Source organism: Sprattus sprattus (genome assembly GCF_963457725.1).
Source record: "Sprattus sprattus genome assembly, chromosome: 14".
Classification (NCBI taxonomy): domain Eukaryota; kingdom Metazoa; phylum Chordata; class Actinopteri; order Clupeiformes; family Clupeidae; genus Sprattus; species Sprattus sprattus.
Window position 1 is genome coordinate 4581156 of NC_137912.1, and position 22650 is coordinate 4603805.

General features: G+C 46.3%; 1 protein-coding gene across 3 annotated transcripts in view; it reads left to right on the forward strand.

Annotated features, from left to right (window-relative positions):
• The window catches only part of pacsin2 (protein kinase C and casein kinase substrate in neurons 2), a 35537-nt gene that overhangs the window by 8648 nt on the left and 4239 nt on the right, over positions 1–22650 (forward strand). For 2 of the 3 annotated variants that reach the window (XM_080851270.1, XM_080851269.1), the window contains exons 2-9: positions 6323–6407; positions 6764–6920; positions 8161–8396; positions 11911–12066; positions 12687–12862; positions 13219–13339; positions 15981–16040; positions 17267–17391. In XM_080851270.1, the coding sequence (XP_080707396.1) occupies positions 6351–6407; positions 6764–6920; positions 8161–8396; positions 11911–12066; positions 12687–12862; positions 13219–13339; positions 15981–16040; positions 17267–17391 (1088 nt within the window). In that variant the 5' untranslated portion in view covers positions 6323–6350. The remainder of the gene's footprint in view (positions 1–6322; positions 6408–6763; positions 6921–8160; positions 8397–11910; positions 12067–12686; positions 12863–13218; positions 13340–15980; positions 16041–17266; positions 17392–22650) is intronic. The other variant, XM_080851271.1, reaches the window with a different exon arrangement.

Genomic DNA, 22650 nt, shown 5'->3' on the forward strand with positions numbered 1-22650 from the left:
TGTGTGGGTGTGTGTGTGTGTGTCTGTAGGGTCTCACATGTTGACAGCGATGCAGTCTTGCTGAGTGTGTGAGGGAGGCACCCAGAGAGCTGAGGGGAGCAGCAGGCTGTGCTGCTGACTAAAGATGCAGCAGCCAGAAGTGCTGAGACCGCACACCTGTGACCTGACACACACACACACACACACACACTCACACACACACACACTCTCTGTCATTCTCTCTCTCTCTCTCTCTCTCTCTCCCTCCCTCCCTCCATGTGTCTCTCTCTCTCTTTCCCTCCTCCATGTCTCTCTTTCTCTCTTTTTGTGGTTCTTCTCCCATCACGCACACACACACACACACACACGCACGCACGCACACACACACACACACACACACACACACACACACACACACACACACACTGTCTCCCAGTCTCACTTAAGGGGCAGGTGTACTCCCACAGACATGGCTTCACAAAGTGCAGACACAGACGTGTGCATGGATGTCTCTGAGGTAAACTGGTTTACAGGCATGCCTCAACACACAAGCTCAAGCACAGTGTTTGAAATGCTATCTCATCACCATGCAAATCTACAGCAAAGCCATCGCTACCTTAAAGTATCATTGCTGGTAATCTAATCACCTATGATTCACTGAAGCACGAAATAAACAAACTCATTTTGATCAGGGGCTCTCCCGTACTTTTGTTCCTAGGGAGCCAACATGGTAATGAAAATGTGCATCTTTACTGCTAGTCTAGCTGAGCTAAAAGAATAAATAGCGAAAGTAGATCTTGTTTTCAGTGCTTGAAAATGGTATGCACACGCGCAGGCAACACGCACCAGTCTGCGCAGACACAAAACTGGTGCTGTGCGGACTGTTCTGTTGATGGAATTTGTTCTGTTGACGGAATTTGCCCCATGCGAACCGTGCCTGCACTGTGTGTGGACTGTGCCCACGGGAGTATACCCACACACACACACACACACACACACACACACACACACACACAGAAGTGGAGAATCCCTGACTCGCTTGTCTGGAAAAGGACACAGTGTGTTTGTGTGTATGTGTGAGGGAGAGAGAGAGCCTGCAGGGCAGCATGAATGTAAATGTTTAACTGAAAAACCCCAAATGTGGTTTTCTGCCAGGCCACAGTGAATACAGCTCTTGTTCAGGAGGTGGAAGTCACCAATAATAGTTTCTCTATCATCTCCCTCTTGGTGTGTGTGTGTGTTTGTGAGACATGAGAACTGTGTGAGTTGGTGTGTGTGTGTGTGTGTGTGTGTGTGTGTGCGTGTGTTTGTGAGAACTGTGTGTGTGTGTGTGTGTGTGTGTGTGTGTGTGTGTGTGTGTGTGTGTGTGTGTGTGAGAGCGCGCAGCACAGCGCTACAGATCCTCTTACCCTAAGGAGACGGGAGCGGTGCTCAGAGGTCCCTAAGACGGGCCCAGACGGCCAGATCTCCTGCATAATCTCCTAACCCAATCAGAAGGCTGTAGAGATCACCCCGCTGAGGGCTCTTCCATGCCAACATCCCATAATATGCACTCAGTTAAGAGGCAAAGTATAGGAAATCCCATCATTTAATCAGTCATTACACTGCTGCTGATGCTGCTACTACTGTTGCTACTACTAGTGGTACTGCTACTGCTAATGCTACTGCTACTGCTGCTACTGCTACTGCTGCTCCTACTGCTACTGCTACTGCTACTCCTACTGTTGCTATTACTACTACTGCTGCTGCTGCTACTACTACTCTGCTGCACCATCATGCCAGCACAGAGGCCATAACACAGGCAATTAAGATAAAACATTATCCTCCTAACTAATAATAGTGGTGGCAGTAGTAGTAGTAGAATAGTGGTAGAGGTGGTGGTGGTAATAGTAGTAGAATAGTGGTAGAGGTGGTGGTGGTAATAGTAGTAGAATAGTGGTAGAGGTGGTGGTGGTAATATTGGTAGAGGTGGTGGTGGTAGAATAGTGGTAGAGGTGGTGGTGGTAGAATAGTGGTAGAGGTGGTGGTGGTAATAGTCAGGGTACCCGCGAGGTCTTAAAAACTTGAAAAAGTCTTAAATTTAGTATTGATAATTTAAGGCCTTGAAAAGGTATTATATTTTGTCAACCGGTCTTAAATTTCGTCAACAGGTCTTAAATTTCGTTCATCAAGTCCACATTTGTTTATTGTTCGTTGTGACAACGAATCTTAGTACACCCAAACGTCGCATCCAAAATACAAGGCAACCTGTATATGACTCTGAACTGGCTGAGATGCTGACACGATATAGGATAAAACTAGCTAACGTTAACTATTCACTAGCTGCGCTAGCTAGCTAGACAGCTAGGACACTGCCCTGTCAGGGACAGGGTAATGCTAGTTAATAAGCGTCTGCTATCACAGGCAACAGTGGAGCGGGGCTTTTGGGTGATTAAAGAAATTGAAACGTCTAACATTTAAGAACACACTGTTGTACAGGGATGCAACAACAGTTTCAGCGACTCCCGTTTTTTTCACGGCAGTTTGGGTGACTTGATTATAATTTCATCAACACTAATTCTGGATTGACTCCACCAAACATCAAATCAGCAGCGATTATTTCCCAAACCCTCGAAAGCTGTTGCAATTGAGATTTTAACTTACTTTCTGTTTGAAGATAAGGTAGCATAGTGTTGAAGAATGGGTTAGTTGAAATTGGACAACTTTAAATTCATATATGAGATTGAACAACATAAACCCCTATACAGATAAAATAAATGAACAAGGATAGCAAAACCGATTGAAAACGGCAGAAAGGCGTGCATGACAGGACGTCAGATCAGTGACACAGGCAGTTTTTTCCCCATTATATGTGAAGGCTGAGATATTCATAACACTTTATTCAGTCTTACTGGTGGTCCTTTTGTAATACCAACAGGTGCACTTCGTTGTTGCTATGTACTGTTCTCACTACGTGTTTAGCATTACATCGCATAACTATGTTTCTTGATAACAGCTGTTGCCATTTCCACGAGAGGAACATTTGAATGATGTCAAAGTAAAAGTCCAATACTAAACGGTGTTTGTTTCCATAACAACATTTTTGCTACATCTTTTATTTGGCATGTTGGTGAGGTTATTATTTTTAGAGGACCATTTCTCAATGGTTTTGTTATTTAATGAATGTTTGTTTATTAATAACTTATTTTTAACAAATAACTCAATTATAATTACAAAGAGGGACATTCGCAACTCTATCACAACTTCCACTTGCTTCCGCAATTAAATTGCAACAAACACCTCAAAAACACAGCAACTTTAATGGAAAAGCTCCCGCTATAATAAGTTGGCTGAACTCATCATACTGGATGAACAGATTGCTGCCAAAAGCGCAGAGCTCCAAAGGCTGTAGGATCTGTTGTATTACAACCGCACACAGGTTCACCCACAGACGTATCCAGACACGCATGCACACACACACATGTACACAAACACACACTCACACGTCCACCCCTCATAGTTATTGTTTTAAATGATTGTCTTATGATTACATTTTTTTTTTTTTTTTCATAAAATTATGCATATCAGGCAAGGTGCGATGTTGGTCTTAAATTTCATCTAAAGTGGTCTTGAAAAGGTCTTAAAAAGTCTTAAATTTGAGATGAAAAATCCTGGGGGTACCCTGAATAGTAGAATAGTGGTAGAGGTGGTGGTAATAGAATTAATACATTAAGCAGAGAAACATCCAAGGAGAATTACAGTAAAGTGCAGATATACCTTTTCATCAAAAGTGAATGATCAAAAGTGAAGTCCATTGCAGTGAAGGTTGGGTTCTAGTCAGGAAGGAACTTTAGCTTTGACCAGAGCACCATGTCCCAGCTGCACAGAGAGGAAAGATAGTCAAGCCTTAGAGTCAGAGCACTGCTTCAAGGGATCAGGGGTCAAGCTATCTCTCCAGGGAAGGGATGAGAGACATGGATAGGGAGGCTGGGAACGAAAGCAGCAGATGGAGGAGAGGAGAGGAGAGGGGAGGGGAGGGGGAAAGATAGAAAGAGAGTCCCGGAACTCAAGGAGAAGAAGGAGAAGAGGGGATTGAGAGAGGGAGAAGGAGAAGGACAAGTGACAGAGAATGCTCTGTCCATGGTCTTCAGGGCTCAGCTGTGTGACACTCGGAGAACGGAAATGTCCCCCACAGCGCGTGTGTGTGTGCTCAAAGTGGGGTGTCACATCGAGACAAGAGGTTGAGAAGTCGTTTAATAATCGGAAGGTTGCAAGTTCGATTCCCGGTCGAAGGGTCTTTGAGCAAGACAATGAACCTTTAACTGCTCCTGATGTGCAGTGTGCCAGTGTGAAAATGTAAAATGTGTAGCCTATACATCCTTGTAAGTCGCTTTGGAATAAGGCATCTGCTAAATGACTAAATGTAATGTAAATGTATACACATATTTATGCGCTCTTTCTCTAAATCTTTTTTCTTTACATCAAAATACATTAACATGTGCACACAAACTCTACACACACACACACACACCACTTCATTCTTCACCTGTCTTTATGTAAATACATTCTGTTTTTATACTAATACACACATACCAACAACACTCACACCAACTTGTATACCTTTCATATACATCCTTTCCGAATACATGCACAGACACACACATGCACACACACACCAGGTGCTGAGTGCTGCAGGGGTCTTGAGCCTAAGTTTAGTACCACACAATGTAGCACTGGCATATCTGTGTGTGTGTGTGTGTGTGTCTGTGTTGATCAGCTCTGCATTGAGAAATATTTGAGGAATGTGGGAACAGTGTAAGACTTGCCAGGAAGCTTTTTTCTGAGCCCAGCGATAACAATGGCTTAGGTTTCCCATTCAAATAGTTGCTCTTGACTGAGTCAGTGGAGGCAATAACAGCTACTCCGGTTCTCTGTGTGTGTGTGTGTGTTGTGTGTGTTGTGTGTGTGCTTGTTTTAAACTTCTGTGATATTGATGTAATCTGTTATTGTTGTATCTTTTGCAGCCCGATGAGAGAGCTCTTTTGTTATGTTTTGCATATCTTGTAGTGGATTACCTCCGACCTATACACGACCTATACACGACCTATACACGACCTATACAGTGGTTTCAGATTCTAGTCTTGCCTTGAAATGATAAAGTTCCCTGTTGAGATGGTCATCCGAGTCCTAGCTGTTTAGTAATTGGTGTGTGTGTGTGTGTGTGTGCGCCTCTCTCTCTGTCTCTGTCAGCTACAGCTGTCTGAGTCAGAGTCAGACGTGTGTGACTATCTGGTGTCCAAGGTTACAAGCCAAATGCGCTCTCAACACAGTGGGAGCAAACCGAGTACAGCGAACAACAATACGGCTGTGAGCTCTTTCCTTCCTCTTTAGCGTTCTCTCTCTCTCTCTCTCTCTCTCTCTCTCTTTCTGTCTTTCTTTCTTCCTTTCTCTTTCTTTCTCTCTCTCTCAGCCCCTCTTCCCTAGCTCATTTATTGCCTCAACGTCTGTGTGCATACTGTGTGTGTGTGTGTCGTGAGTTGCTAAATCGTGGAAAGTATGAGCGTCCCCGCTGTAGCGTAGCCTAGCTGTAGCGGTGCCTGTGGAGCGGGCCTCTGAGCGGCCGGCAGGATAAAGCCGCTTTAGCGAGCCTGGAGCAAGGGTCACAGCGCTGCCCAGAATGGCTGGAATTTTCATCACCTCCCCTGGAAAGAAAATGGCTCACCCCCCCCCACCCCCCCAGAGACAGAGGGCAGGGTGTGTGTGGGAGGAAAAGAAAGTGGGTGGTGTGTGTGTGTCTGTGTGTGTGTGTCTGTGTGTGTGTGTGTGTGTGTGTCTGTGTCTGTGTGTGTGTGTGTGTGTGTGTGTGTGTGTGTGTGTGTGTGTGTGTGAGAGAGAGAAAGAGACACGAGAGGGAGAATAAGAGACAGGGGTGGGTGACGCTGGGTTATTAAGAGTCGCAGTGAAAGATCTCACACACTCGTAGGTCAAATGTAGCGCCCAGTTGGACTTGCGTCATCAATTTGTGTCCCAAGTTGACGCCCAGTTCCAACCAACCTGCTGGCTAGTCCTACTCCAGTGGTACAGCTCTGATAATGTGTTACATTTGTTGATGACTACTGTGGTAATGTGTTCTATTTGGGGGTGATGTCTGTGATCATGCTAACTGGGATCATGCTAACTGTGATCATGCTAACTGGGATCATGCTATCTGGGATCATGCTAACTGGGATCATGCTAACTGGGATCATCCTATCTGTGATCATGCTATCCGGGATCATGCTAACTGGGATCATGCTAACTGGGATCATGCTAACTGGGATCATGCTAACTGGGATCATGCTAACTGTGTTGTTGTGTGTTTCAGAGGACCGTGAGCAGATAGGGAAGCAGCCATGTCTGGCACATACAATGACTCGTTGACCGACGTCTCCAGTGACAGCTTTTGGGAGGTACTCTACCGTACAACAAAAACAACACACACACACACACACACACACACACACTGCCATTTGTCAAACATCATCACACAGCCACTCATTGCTATTATGCATTTTAACTTTTTACCTCTACAACACACACACACACACACACACACACACTCACTCACGCACATAGACTCACACACACAAACACTGGCTCGTTCACTCATTCACCAACAGACAGATGAGAAGCATGGCGCTTGTTCCATAGCTTAAAGGACTATTTAGAACCAACTTCCAAGGAAACAAAGTGCTGAATGTTATCTTTGAAAGGTGACCTATTTTAGTAGTGTACCTGACTGTGTGTGTGTTTGGTGGCGCCTCAGGTGGGGAACTACAAGCGTACGGTGCGGCGCGTCGACGATGGCAACCGGCTGTGCAATGACCTGATGAACTGCATCCACGAGCGGGCGCGCATCGAGAAGGCCTACGCCCAGCAGCTGACCGAGTGGGCCAAGCGCTGGAGACAGCTCATTGATAAAGGTACACACACACACACACACACACGCCCATACATGCACTCACACACACACACACACACACACACACACAGAGAGGGAGAGGTGTGATGCGTATTGATGGAGATAAATTCACCTAACACGTATATTATATAAAGTATTAACAGTAATCTACCTCCTCGGTGCCCTCCCCATCAATAGTAATTTGTTGGTGGGTGTTATTAATTCCTAAGATAAAAAATGAACTCACTTAAGTCATTTTTCCTTTTTTTTTCCCTTCTTTGCTCAAAGAATGCTTTTCACAGGAGCAGTCGATACACACCCAGACACGTATTACGTCAGTTCTTTAACTGTGCTCTCCAGTGTAAGGGCTTTCCTCAGGCCAAACACATGCTCCTTGAACTTCTAAAAATACTGTACTCACAAATAACTGCCTGTTCCACAAAATGGTCCCACACTACTACACTAGTGTTCAGACCTTCAGGAAAATATGTGCTCCTTGACAAAGCTACTGGGTTTACCACACAGCTGCTAGATATTCCCATGAACTTGTGTCCCGTTTTACATTTACATTTACATGTAGTCATTTAGCAGATGCTTTTGTCCAAAGCGACGTACAAGGGAGAGAACAGTCAAGCTAAGAGCAATAAAACATGGTGTAACAATCACTCCTTTTTTTTTTTTTCAAGAAATAGAAAACGACATAGTAATAAAGAGAAGTGCGGGACTGTCACTGCTTAAGTTCAAGTTAAGCCAAGGTGCCAGTTAGGAAGGGAGGGTTGCAATGCTTCAGTCAAAACTGTGCCCATTTTCAGAGTTACCTATGATCTACTACGAGTAGGCGTCAGTAGAGTCAAGAATTTGCCTGGTGAATTAAGCACTGTTTAAGGTGTTTCATGCATGTCAATTATGCCCTGCCAATTAAACCCTGCCAATTATGCCCTGCCAATTAAACCCTGCCAATTATGCCCTGCCAATTAAACCCTGCCAATTATGCCCTGCCAATTAAACCCTGCCAATTATGCCCTGCCAATTAAACCCTGCCAATTATGCCCTGCCAATTAAACCCTGCCAATTATGCCCTGCCAATTAAACCCTGCCAATTATGCCCTTCCAATTAAGCCCTGCCAATTATGCCCTGCCAATTATGCCCAGCCAATTAGTCCAAAGTGTTGTTTAAAAGTGGTTGCTATGTAGGATCATAGAATGTCCCCCCCCCCACCCCTCGAGAGTGTTTTCATCAGTCTCTCTCCCTCGCCCCTCAGGCCCCCAGTATGGGACACTGGAGGTAGCGTGGACGGCCTTGATGACGGAGGCGGAGAAGGTGAGCGACCTGCACATGGACGTGAAGTCGTCGCTGATGGGCGAGGACTTTGAGAAGGTGAAGAACTGGCAGAAGGACGCCTACCACAAGCAGATGATCGGCGGCTTCAAGGAGACCAAGGAGGCAGAGGACGGCTTCCGCAAGGCACAGAAACCCTGGGCTAAGAAACTCAAGGAGGTACGTCTATCACACACACACCCACACACACACACACACACACACACACACACACACTCACCATCGTCTCTCTCATCTCTCTCTCTCTCTCTCTCTCGACTCTCTGTCTCTCGTCTCTCTCATCTCTCTCATCTCTCATCTCTATCTCTCTCTCTCTCTCATCTCTCTTGTATCTCTCTCTCTCTCTCTCTCTCTCTCGTCTCTCTCTCACTCTCCCTCCCCCTCTCCCCCTCTCTTGCTTGATCATCCATCACACATGCGGTAAACATTATATTCACAATTGTTTTTAAACCTAGCATGCATTCTATATACATATCTCTTGGCTGCATGTGAGAATTGAATGCCGTTTCTAAGTGGTGTACGGCCATGTTGGCATTGCTGCAAATCCAGGAAATGCACTCCGGGATTCTCTCTCCAACGCGTTGACCACAGACCTAACGAGTAACCCTGTGAACCTGCTAGCACCAACCATGGGCAGTCCTCTAAGGTCCCCTTTACACGGAGCCTAGTTTGTCTGCATCCGAAATGAAACTAATACTGTTAGCCCTATCGTAAGGACCAACTCTCTCTATCCACACACGGTATCTGCAACGATTCGAATCGAGGGTCGAAAGTGAGTAGATTTGAATCTGCACGGGGGCTGGTGTTTGTGTGCACGGATTCACGCATCCCGTTCTAATCTGATGATGTTATTAATAAACATCTCCGCGGTTCGACACCTCTTTGAGAAGAATGACCCTGAGCCGTCAGAGTTGGTTTATGACGTGACGCGGCCGCGTTGACATTTCATTGGCCCTCTGTGGTGGCCTCTGCACCCAATCAACATGAGACTGACGCCTCGTACGCGCTGTTTGCTTTAGCGCCGTTATCTCGGCCCGTTGAACGTCCGCAAGGTTAGTGACGGAACGTGGTCTAGTCCCTGAGTAAATAAGCCCCCCCCCCTCCTTTTATCGTACTGCTGTGGCTTATTGACTTTCAGCAAAGTCATGGCCCACCCCCCTCGGCTCAGTCCCAGTTTCTCAGCGAGGCCTTTATTTTGGATGGAGCTGCAGGAAACTGCTCGGATGACCAGAGCCATACTGTCCTGTAACAATGCTGCGGCGTGCTGGAATGTGGCGCAGCTGAAACAATGACCTCTGATGATCTGATGACCAGGTTTAAGGGAATGGCTCTGCAGTTATTTATTTATTTTTATTTCCCATTTGAGTTGCCTGTTTATCGGACTTGATGTGACCTTCATACCCACACTCTACTTGGCGCTTGTCTGTGTGTCTGTGTGTCTGTGTGTCTGCGTGTCTGTGTGCGTCTGTGTGTCTGTGTGTGTCTTTGCCTGTCTGCTTTTGTGTGTCTTTGGCAGGATGTTTGAGTGTGTGTGTGTGTGTGTGTGTGTGTGTGTGTGTGTGTGCCTCCCATAACCCTTATTCTATAATCTGCTGGTTTCCTGGCCTGCAGTGTGGGTTCCTCTGCAGTGTGATGTCACAATAATGAAGTGAGTGGACTTCCTGGCATTGCTGCGGCACATAGACACACACCGGCCTGCTTAGGGCCGTCTGTCGCCCTCTTATTAACGCTATTCATAGCAACCGCTCCGGCATGGCAGTCAGACGAGAACAGGAAATAGAAATAGATGTCCTTGTTAGCTACTCATACCTCCTATTTGTCCTAATATTGTAGTACAAACAAACTACTGTGCATAGAAGTTTACACCCGTTGATCCAACTGAAAGATAATTTTATTCGTAACCAGTTCAGGAGTATTCTGTGATGAGAATGTTTGTAACTGAATGTTCCATTTGATGATGTAGCCTGAAGGCTAACGGCCACTGACAGCGACGTCGATGGCGCCGTCATGGAACGCACCTAACCTTCTGAAACACCCATATAACAGTGTGTCTGTCAAAGCGGTGAAAGAAAGACATTATTTAGTGATGGTATAAAGGGATCTGAAGAGACTAGACTACTGCAGGGTGTGTGTGTGTGTGTGTGTGTGTGTGTGTGTGTGTGTGTGTGTGTGTGTGTGTGTGTGTGTGTGTGTGTGTGTGTGTGTGTGTGTGTGTGTGTGTGTGTGTGTGTGTGTGTGTGTGTGTGTGTGTGTGTGTGTGTGTGTGTGTGTGTGTGTGTGTGTGTGTGTGTGTGTGTACCAGGGTTTGACAGTCAGTGAGGTCCAGGCGGGGTATACGAGTGCTCTATAATCTCCATATAACGGCAAGAAACCATTCTTATTAGTTAACTACGTGCTACATACGATGGGTAGCGTTGGTTAGTTTCGTTTGTCATTGAGGAAAGAAAAGTCAACCCAGAGTGCCATAAAAGTTTGATGAAATTGTTGAGGACGGTACAAATACAGGCATTTAGTGAAATTTAGGCCATTTGTATAGACTTGACACTCAAGTCATAGGGTTGTGTTTAAAATTCTGAAGTTGACATACGCCACACGTCGCCGGTGGATATTGCTCTGTTTAAAAGTAGTTGAAGCTTGTCTTTACATGTGCCACACGTCGCCAGTGGCAATTGGCCTTTATAATGAAGTTCAGCAATCATTATAAAAGGCAGTTCATGTAAATTCCATATCTTAATGTTCTAATTCTGGAATCACTTCTCATAGGGCCAAACTGTGAACTGTGTTGGTCTATTTCTGCGTCAATCCATAACGTCCATTCTCTCCTGTATCTATGGCGGGTGTTTCTGTATCAATCCATAACGTCCATTCTCTCGTGTATCTGTGACGGGTGTTTCTGTATCAATCCATAACGTCCATTCTCTCTTGTATCTGTGACGGGTGCAGAGAAGCATGCTGTGGGTGTGAGCGTAATCAGATGCCTGACATTCGCTGGCTGCTTATGAGGCTGGGGCTATCAGAACATAATGGATGTTGTTTTTTTATGAGGCCCAGATAATGGCAGTTACAGAGACACACACACACACACACACACACACACACACACACACACACAGACAGACACACACAGACACACACAGATATACACACACACTCAGACACACACACACACACACACACTGCACTCACACTGTGTCCCTCTCTCGTCCTCTGAGTCATTGTCAGGGAGGTGCCGTATGACTTTGCACTGTCTCATCTCCAGATTTATTTACAGGATTAATTCCCTTTGTGAGTGTGAGTCAATGAGAAGCATATGCACATGCGTGCTATTTATCTATCTAAAGTTGTGTGTGTGTGTGTGTGTGTGTGTGTGTGTGTGTGTGTGTGTGTGTGTGTGTGTGTGTGTGTGGCAGGAATTTTTTGAGTTGTTTACACAAACGTTCATGATTGACGTCTGCGCTATTCCGCTGACATGCTGGCTAATGGTTATCCATACGTGTGCAAGCTGTTCACGGAGTCTGATATGAAAAATAAGAATATGGAACATGCGTAAAACTTTAAACTTTTCTTTAAATGCTCCATTCGGGCAAATGTGTCACTACAAGGATATGGTAATGGTGATTGAGTCCTGGTGGTAGTGGTGATGATGATGATGATGATGTCCTGTCTCGTGAAGGTGGACACGATGAAGAAGGCCTACCATGCGGCCTGTAAAGAGGAGAAGCTGGCCACCAGCCGGGAGAACAACAGCAAGCTGGAGAGCAACTCCAACCCAGACGCACTGAAGAAGCTGCAGGAGAAGGTGGAGAAGTGTCAGCAGGACGTCGAGAAGGTGTGTGTGGGTGTGGGTGTGTGTGTTGGTGTGTCTGGGTGTGTGTCTGGGGGTGGGTGTGTGTGTGCTGTGTGTGTGTGTGTGTGTGTGTGTGTGTGTGTGTGTGTGTGTGTGTGTGTGTGTGTGTGTGCCCCCGCGTCCGTCAGTGCTTTTAGATCAGTCAGATTGCACCACTGCAGATTGAAGTCTCTGTTTGTCTATGTTGGGTGTGTGTATGTGGGTGTGTCATTTTGCAGATGTACTAAAAACAAATACATGATTCGATTAACCACACATTTATGACAAGTTCCTCTGTTTATTTTGTATGTGTATATGTATGTATGTTTGTACGTACGTACATACAATGTGTGTTGTAAGTATTTCTGTGTGCGTGTGTGAATGGTTTAATACGTGTGTGTGTGTGTGTGTGTCTGTGGCGCATGTATGTTTGTTTGTTTGTATGTTTGTATGTATGAATGTACGTACGTACAAATAATGTGTGTTGTATGTATTTCTGTGTGCGTGTATGAATGGTTTAATACATCTGTGTGTGTGTGTGTGTGTGTGTGTGTGTGTGTGTGTGTGTGTGTGTGTGTGTGTGTGTGTGTGTGTTTGTGCGCCCCCCCCCCCCCCCCCCCCAGACTAAAGAGCGCTATGAGAAGTCTCTGGAGGAGCTGGACAAGGTGACCCCTCCCTACATGGAGAACATGGACCAGATGTTCGAGCAGTGGCAGGAGTTTGAGGAGAAACGCATCGTCTTCTTCAAGGAGCTGCTCCTGGATGTCAAGAAGCACATAGACCTCTCCAGCAACCACAAGTGAGAGGAGCCAACACACTCACACTCACATTCACATAGACCTCTCCAGCAAACACAAGTGAAAGGCACACACCAGCAGCCATCACACACGCTCACGCTCACGCTCACACTCACACTCACACACACTCAAGAGAGACGCACACACACAGGCTATCATGTAGACATGCAAACGTGCACATATATGAGTACATTTCTTGAACGTGGCATTGGTACACATTATGTACACATTGGCCATAAACTGATGTGTACATAATAACACAATAGTGTCAAAATAGGCAAACTCACAAGCACAAATCGGAACACACACACACACACACACACACACACACTGTTAAGCTCTCTCATGTACGTTCTAGGTTCCAGACAGTTTACCACACACTGGAGGACACCATCCAGGCAGCGGACGCAGCGGAGGACCTGAAGTGGTTCAGTGCCAACCACGGGCCTGGCATGCACATGAACTGGCCCCAGTTTGAGGTACGCCACCCACCGCACTCACTGCCACCCACTGCCACCCACTGCACCCACCCCACCCACTGCCACCCACCCCACCCACTGCCACCCACGCCATCCACGCCACCCACTGCACCCACGCCACCCACCGCACCCACGCCACGCCACCCACGCCACCCACTGCACTCACTACACCCATGCCACCCACGGCACCCACCGCAGACTCTGGTCCTTGAAGGGGCGAGTGGTTTTATTGTTCAAGTCATTCCAGAAATATTCCAGAGTCATTCCAGAAATATTCCAGAGTCATTCCAGAAATATTCCAGAGTCATTCCAGAATTATTCCAGAGTCATTCCACAATTATTCAAGAGTCTACCAGAATTATTTCAGTGTCATTCCAGAATTATTCCGGGTACATCTAGAATTACATTGTCATTTTACATTGTCATTTAACACGGCCAAGAAAAATCATTTACATTTCATTTCATCATTAAATGGAACTCCAAGTTAGAAACTTTCTAATCACATGTTTGTGATCATTCTCCACAAAGGGCTAATAAGGGCATCGTGGATTTGGAAGGGGAGGAATGGGTCCAGGGTGATGGGCGGAAAACAGCCTGACACATATTACCATCAGGGGTTTGTCTGATACAGTAAAAGCAGTTAGATTGAACAGATTGAATGTCGAAAGTATAAGTGTCCGAGCCTTGGCGCAGATGTTTAGGTTGACCTTTCTAAGAGGTTATGAGTTTCGTTTGAAATTGGGTTTTGTAGTACATGTAGTATTAATATAGCTCAACCCCTTGAGAATTGTTGCTTGGCGTGCCTTGATCCGTCGCTATTGGCCTAATCAATAATAATAATATAATGAATCCATAGCTATCATGAAATGGAGACCAGAGAAGAGAACCCGTCTGTCAGGTCCGTGCATGCAACCATTCCAACACCTGTCACACACAAACCCACAAGTGCTCACAATCAAGCATGTACACGCATGGACGCTCTGATGCGCACACACACACACACACACACACACACACACAAACATTCATCATGTAAAAACATCTAAAGGCAATGTTGCGTACATATCCATGCTCACAGACATATATAATTATACACAGATGCAGCTGACCACAAAAGACATACACCAACATACATAAAACGACCCCCCCCCCCCCCCCCCCCCACACACACACACAAGCAGGCTGATGCCCTCCCAGTAACCTTAGTCTAATGATACTATCTCTACTACTGCAGTGAGTGAGGAAGTTCAGGATGATTTACACACATAGTTTGACATGTTCACTTGCTGATCCTCTGTTCAAGTGCTGTCCTGATCATATATCATGATGTTGGCACTTAACACAACCCTATAATCATAGATGCATTAAGGCAGTCAGGTTTTGTTCAGTGACTCTCTGTTGTTCTCCATTTCATGATGAGAATAAGACCTAAACTCCTAAATCTAAATCAGAAACATAAATCAGAAAAGTCAGTATGTCTAGTATTGCAGGTCGACACCCAGGTTCAAGTGTAGTAATAAATAGTAAGACTCCATTGCGTTCAGTTAAACTGATTATTAGACAGTATAAATCTTTTGAAGGTTGCTGACGGACACAGTCCACACGAGCATACTCGTTTGAATGTGTGTGTGTTTTTTTTTTGTTTAGTTTTTTTCACCTTTAATTGAATCTATACCAATCCATTGTATCACTGGGTGATGAGGTTGAAAGAGATCTTGGTAAGAAATCAAACAAGATTTTGGTAACTTGTTTTCCGAACGTATTGTTCAATTATTTGTTGATTTATGATTTACCAGACTAATCATATCACTATTGTTTGTATTAATTAATTATTACTTAATTATTACTTAATTGATTGTTTTGATGCCACCGCACCCTTTGCACATCAGCTGATGCCTACACGAACTCCCAGCTGTACATCTGGTGGTGTGCACCAGTGGAACCACAGTTCTACATTTACATGTTCCTGTTCTGTTTTTAACAACCCCTCCCTATCCCCCCCCAACCCCGGGGTTCCCTTTGGACCCCATGACCCCCCCCCCCCCCCTCCCTTGAATTCGATTCCGACAGAAAATGGAGACACCCCGCACTCGCCTTAGTAAGAGAAGGTCTATTAGAGTGAGTTCTGCTATCTCACAGTGGGTGCTGGGTTCACGCAGCTCTCTCGCTCTGTCTGCTGTGTGTGTGTGTGTGTGTGTGTGTGTGTGTGTGTGTGTGAGGCTGTGTGTATTGTTAGAGAGCAATGCCACAAGGGAATTCAGCCTAATTAGACAGGTTGTTGTCACATATGCTTCCTCATATGAGAACTATTATAAGACCAATACAAAGAACATGCATCATTGGGTGGGTTTAGTGAGTGTGTGTGTGTGTGTGAGTTCATTTTCAAGGGACACTCAATCAAGCAACTCAATCAAACGGTCATTCATTTCTGAATGGCTTTTGATTGTTTGCATTGATTGAATTCCCAAACACTCTCTCTCTTCTTTTGTGTGTGTGTGTGTATGTGTGTGTGTGTATGTGTGTGTGTGTGTGTATGTGTGTGTGTGTGTGTGTGTGTGTGTGTGTGTGTATGTGTGTGTGTTTTTCCTCCTCCTCCTCCTCTTCCTTCTCCACATCCCTTTGAACTGTGGGCCCCCTTCAGGCCTGGAAAGGTATTGCTGCTGAAAGGGGTTCGGTTCTGACCTTGGGGCCTTTTCTGAAGGTTAGACCCAGCGGGCTCACAAACCACTGTTCTCTGATCAGCATTATCTGCCCCGCGGCATGTCACATGATGCCTGTGTCACATGACGCCTGAGGTGTGACCTCCTGACCTTGTGATGTCACAGTAACCCTGCCTGAGTCGTTGTCCCTTCAATTAACCCTTTGACCACTGGGGCCTGCTGGTTGTGTTTGGGGTCCACAAGTGTTTTCTTCTTTTGTATGAAGCTTAGCATCGGACATAAACACCCACCAACAGAGAACTAAAAAAAAAAAAAAAAAAAAACTAACAGGGAGCTGATTACGATCTAGATCCTGATGATAATAATATAAGGTAAATAAGTAAATAAAGGGGGTCTGCATGCCTGACCCTATTCAGTCAGACAAACAGCATGGCTGCTGGTCAGGGCAAATGTTGCTTCAAGGTGAGGGGGAGGGAGGGGGGTTGGGGGCGTGCTGTATGGTGGGTCTGGGCTGCTGGGCTCTCATGCTGGTCTGCTCGTGTGGAATCACTGGGGTGAATCGCTCTGATTGTGTGTGGGTGTGGGTGAGGGTGAGCGGTCTTAACGCGTCTTTGCAGCAGTCTCAAACTTACCTCCGACACACTGCTCTTTGTGGGTGTTTTATAACCAAGCTTTAAACAGGTGAGAGTTGGTGTGGGTGTGAGTGTGGATTGTGCATGAGGTTGGATTGGCTGCAGTAGATCCTCATGGGTTCAGCCAGACAGCAATATTGTTTGGACTGATTCTGAGACCCTGCATCACCTGATCTAATTTCAGTCATCTTAACAGAAACTACATGCACAAGTCCAAGGGAAACACTCTGTGTCTCTTTCCATACCTTTGTGTGTGTGTGTGTGTGTGTGTGTGTGAGTGCGTGTGTGTATAACAGACCAGTAATTGAGTGTGTGTGCGTGTGTATAACAGACCAGTAATTGTGTGTGTGTGTGTGTGTGTGTGTGTGTGTGTGTGTGTGTGTGTGTGTGTATAACAGACCAGTAATTGTGTGTGAGTGTGTGTGTGCGTGTGTGTATAACAGACCAGTAATTGTGTGTGAGTGTGTGTGCGTGTGTGTATAACAGACCAGTAATTGTGTGTGTGTGTGTGTGTAACAGATTAGTGATTGTGCATGTCTGTTTGAGAAAGACTAAAGTTCCTGTGTGTGTGTGTGTGTGTGTGTGTGTGTGTGTGTGTGTGTGTGTGTGTGTGTGTGTGTGTGTGTGTGTCGTAGGAGTGGTCCATTGACATGAACCGCACACTGAGTCGCAGAGACCGGAAGAAGCCGGGCGAGGGCGGCGTGATGCTCACAGGTATCAGCCAGACGGGAGACCAGCAGCCGGCCAAGAGCAGCAGCAGGTAAACTCCACACCTGAACACACCTGAGCGGGTACCTTTAGACACAGCTGCACCCCTGTGGCATCATACCTACCCTAACCCCACACCTGAACACACCTGAGCGGGTACCTTTAGACACCGCTGCACCCCTGTGGCATCATACTAGCCCTAACCTCACACCTGAACACACCTGAGCGGGTACCATTAGACACCGCTGCACCCCATGTCACAAGTCACAAGTCTCTTATTGTCAGATGCACAGAATGACACAGGGTCAGATTGGGCACTGGAATTCTTAGGACAAGGCACCTCACAACAGCCTACCAACTACCTGTGGCATCATACCTGCCACTAATGTCTCCTTAAATAGCAAATGAACCCATAGCAGGGGCATCTGAGTCGGGGAGGCAATGGGGGCTGGCTATCTGGCTAACTTACATTTAGTCATTTAGCAGACACTTTTATCCGCTTTTTTTTTTTTTTTTTACACTGATGGCACACTGCACATCAGGAGCAATTAGGGGTTCAGTGTCTTGCTCAAGGACACCTCGACAGGGAATCGAACTATCAGCCTTCTTATTACTAAATGACTTCTCTACCTCCTGTACCACTGTCGCCCCAATCATAATCATCAGAGGGCGACCCGTCCCAATGCTCTTCACCCTGCCCTCAGACAGTATTCAGTACAAAGCATGGAGCTGCCATGTCCCTGAGGCCCAGTCTGCTGAATCACAACCCTCCAAATCTAAACAGAGAGAAAGAACATTTAGTCAATTAGGTCTGCTCCAAGTCAACACAGAAGCTTATTTAACATTTGGCTGCTTGGTTCGAGGACTTGACAGTGAAAAGTGTGGGAAAAAATGTCCCCCTTTGTTTTCCTCTTTGGAAAAAGGAGGGCAAGCAATGGAACCATCTAGAACTATTTGATCCTACTGGCCACCAGTGTTCCTAGAATCCCTAGTGTTACTAGAATTCCTAGAAAGTGCATAGAACTGTTATGAGACCCTCAGTATCTGGATACCCTCCAAAAACCATCTGCCTGTGAGAAGGTTAAAAGACGGTACCCTACCACGAACTGAAGAACCTTTTTTGTTAGGGTTGTTAGCTACTTGCAGTACACCTGCGTTAATCAAGGGTTCTCGTGAAGCTTTCACAGTTGTTATGTGATCAGGGTGAAGGATAAATCCTAGTCTTAGTCTTAAATCCGGGTTTAATGTTAGGTTAAGCTCTGTTTCAGGGTTCTGCAAGGCAGATGGTTCCAGCCACAGCTGTCTCGTACGGGTGTGTGGGTGTGTGTGTGTGTGTGTGTGTGTGTGTGTGTGTGTGTGTGTGTGTGTGTGTGTGTGTGTGTGTGTGTGTGTGTGTGTGTGTGTGTGTGTGTGTGTGTGTGTGTGTGTGTGTGTGTGTGTGTGTGTGTGTGTGTGTGTGTGTGTGTGTGTGTGTGTGTGTGTGTGTGTGTGCATGCAATCCCAGCAGTAAACTGGAGGAATGTCAGCCATCTCCCATCCCTTCTGACCTCTGACCCCTGGCTGTTCTCTGTTCACTCCCTCACGTGCATAACACACGAATAAGGGACAGGGAGGATCGTGCTGATGGATGGATGTTTTTAGGGTGGGGGGGGGGAGTTGGTTTGGGTGAGGGGGGGGGGGGGGTGTTAGTTGGGAGGTGAGATGAGATGGGTAGGAGTGGTGGAACAACAGAAAGATACTGACACTAGCTTTGCTTAAACTGTCAGTTTCACAGTAGTAAAAGAAGAACTCCATGTTCGTATCCAAAATCCATCTTTTCTTTAAATCTTTTATCATGTTGTTGTATTTTTTTCTTTACTCATTGTTTTTTTGCAGGTTGACTTGTTATATTGTTTGTTGTGTAAACGTTTTGACTGTGAATTGGTTAGATATGGGAGCATCCCTTGAAAATGTAAATACAGGTCCACTGTCATCTCATTGGTTTGAAGATGACACACTAACCTTCACTGGCTGATTTGAAAATGTGTCCTAATGGCTTTCCAACGCAGTAGCCCTTCTGTTTTGTCATTGGTCAAGGTGTTGTTCTGTCACAGACAATTGCTGTCTGATTGGTCCATGTTCTTGTGTCTCAAGAGGGAGGGAAAGTAATGGTCTTGCCTCCTGGTGGTTGCGTTCCTAATGCTGGGGGAAATTTATGGGATTCTCCACAGAGAATTTTCGTTCTAAATAATTAAGAAAAATACATTACGAAAAGTTAACGGAATGGCTTCCGTGACTAATGCTTTGATGAACTTTATTGATTCTGGTGAGCGTAGAGACCACCTGAATTGTTTCAAATTTTTTGTAATGGGGTTGACGAACTACAATGAGTATGTTGTATAGATGACGTCACCAGTTTGCACACCTCACTGTGCCAAAATGGCCGTATGTATTGTTTGTGTTGTTAGTGTTAAGTGTTATTGGTCTGTAGGTGTGTGTGTGTCACCATCGTGTCTCTCTCCATGTTGTTAGCCTGTCTGTGCCTCGTAGCACCGAGCCTGCGGGCTCCAATCCATTTGAGGATGACGAGGAGGAGGAAGAAACGCCCCAGGAACACCGCAACAGCAGCCCAACAGTCACGGTCAAAAAAGACCAAGTTTCCACCAAAACGTTGGTGAACAGACAACTGCCGTGCAGTCACTGCACTTCTCCCTACCGTGCAGTCACTGCACCTCTTCACCACTTGTGTCGTTCCTTCTGTAGCTCTTGTTCTTTCTCCCTCCATTTTCCTCTGTGTGTGTGTTTCTTTCTCCTCCTCTTTTTCCCGCAGTTGGTCTGCCTCGGTGTTTACGGCCCCTCTTATCTATGTTCCTCCCCCGTTCCGTCAGGTGGCTCTATGTTTCTCTAGTACACCCCCCCCCCCCCCCCCAGGTGATTTGGCTCTGGCCGTATCTCAAATATTTACCAAAGGCAAGAGTGGGTGTGTGAGTTAGAGGGGGTGGGAGTAGATGGATAGGTCCGGCCCAGTGTACAAACTGAGTGTTAGACACACAGACCCTGAGTGTGAAGAAGCTCATCTGTAATCGGTGTGGGTGTCTTAGCCCGGTGGGTCCGACTGCAACAAGGCCTTTACTGTGTGTGTGTGTGTGTGTGTGTGTGTGTGTGTGTGTGTGTGTGTGTGTGTGTGTGTGTGTGTGTGTGTGTGTGTGTGTGTGTGTGTGTGTGTGTGTGTGTGTGTGTGTGTGTGTGTGTGTGTGTTTCCTCCATGGGGGCTGGTGTGGTGCTGCTGCTGCCCTCAGCTGGTGGTGATCAGGTGGTCCAGGTGCTCATGGGCTGTGGTGCAGACTGCCTCCAGCATCTTCGTGTGCGTGTGTGCGTGTGTGTGTGTGTGTGTGTGTGTGTGTGTGTGTGTGTGTGTGTGTGTGTGTGTGTGTGTGTGTGTGTGTGTGTGTGTGTGTGTGTGTGTGTGTGTGTGTGTGTGTGTGTGTGTGAGCGTGTGTATTTACATCATGACTGGGTCTCTGAAGTCCTGTTCAGCCTTTTGCGGTAATAACACGATTCCTAAATCCTCTTTTAATCCGGTCTATGGGATTTTTTTAGCGGTTCCTCACTGTTAAAGTGCGCTCTGTGTTTTACTCGTGAGTCTGAAGTGTTAAGTGTTATTGGTCTGTAGGTGTGGGTGTGGGTGTGTCACCAGCGTGACTCTCCATGCATATTGTTTGTGTAGTTAGTGTTAAGTGTATTTGGTCTGTAGGTGTGTGTGTGTGTGTGTTTGTGTCACCATCGTGTCTCTCTCCATGTTGTTAGCCTGTCTGTGCCTCGTAGCACGGAACCTGCGGGCTCCAATCCATTTGAGGATGACGAGGAGGAGGAAGAAACGCCGCAGGAACAGCCCAACAGCAGCCCAACAGTCACGGTCAAAATAGACCAAGTTCCCACCAAAACGTTGGTGAACAGACCACTGCCGTGCAGTCACTGCACCTCTTTCGCCACTTGTCGTGTCGTTGTTGTTCTTTTTTCTTTCTCCCTCCATTCTCCTCTCTGTGTGTGTGTTTTTTCTTTCTTTTCCTCCTCTTTTCCTCCGCAGTTGGTCTGTTGTGTATTTTTCCTACCCTTTCCATCAGGTGGCTATATGTGTCTGTGCATGGATATTCAGCAAACAAGCACACACTCACCACCCCCCCATCCCCCCCCCCCCCCCCCCCCCACATCCCCCTCCACCATCTAACCGCGTTGTCCTGCAGAGTGGCCTGTACTATGTGCTCAGCCTTGCTTCTGTTCAGTCGGACTCGCTGTGCCTGACGTCTCCGTAGCCATGTACACACACACACACACACACACACACACGCACGCACGCAAGCACACACACACACACACACAAAAGCATACACACATAAGTCCATAAAGACACAATACAGTGTTCATTGGCCATATGTCATCTCACATGTAACATGTCATCAGGAGAGAGAGCTCTCCTAAATACTAAGTCTACGGTGAGTCCCGGCCTATAGAGCGCTCCTAAATACTAAGTCTACGGTGAGTCCTGGCCTAACTTCCATCTCACGTGATTTGGCTCTGGTCGTATCTCAAATATTTACCAAAGGCAAGAGTGGGTGTGTGAGTTAGAGGGGGTGGGAGTAGATGGATAGGTCCAGTCCAGTGAACAAACTCTGTGTTAGACACACAGACTCTGAGTGAATAAGAAGAAGCTCATCTGTAATCGGGGTGGGTGTCTCAGCCCGGTGGGTCCGACTGCAACAAGGCCTTTACTGTGTTTGTGTGTGTGTGTGTGTGTGTGTGTGTGTGTGTGTGTGTGTGTGTCCATGGGGGCTGGTGTGGAGCTTCTGCCATCAGCTGGTGGTGGATCAGGTGCTCGTGGGCTATGGTGCAGACTGCCTCCAGCATCTGTGTGTGTGTGTGTGTGTGTGCGTGTGTGTGTGTGTGTGTGTGCGCATCACTATTTACATCATGACTGTGTGTCTGTAGTCCTGTTCAGCTTTTTGTGGTATTAACACGACACCTAAATCCTCTTGTAAACAGTCACCCTTGCCCTCACAAACTTGTCATTATAGCTGGCGTTCCATTGGAGTAAAGGGGGAGGAATTCACTGTCCAAGAGGGATTTAGAGCAGTCTCTCTGTGGTTTTGAGCTGTGTATATGTGTGTGTGCGTGTGTGTTTGTGTTTGTTTGTGTTTTATTCCGAAAGGTGTTTTTTGTTTTTGTTTTTCTCTTTCATGCTCCTTGTCTAACACTTTTTATTTCCTGGTTCCCGCCTACTCTTGCCTGGCATGCTGGATGTCCAATCACTGACACCCGATCTGATGTGTCAGAG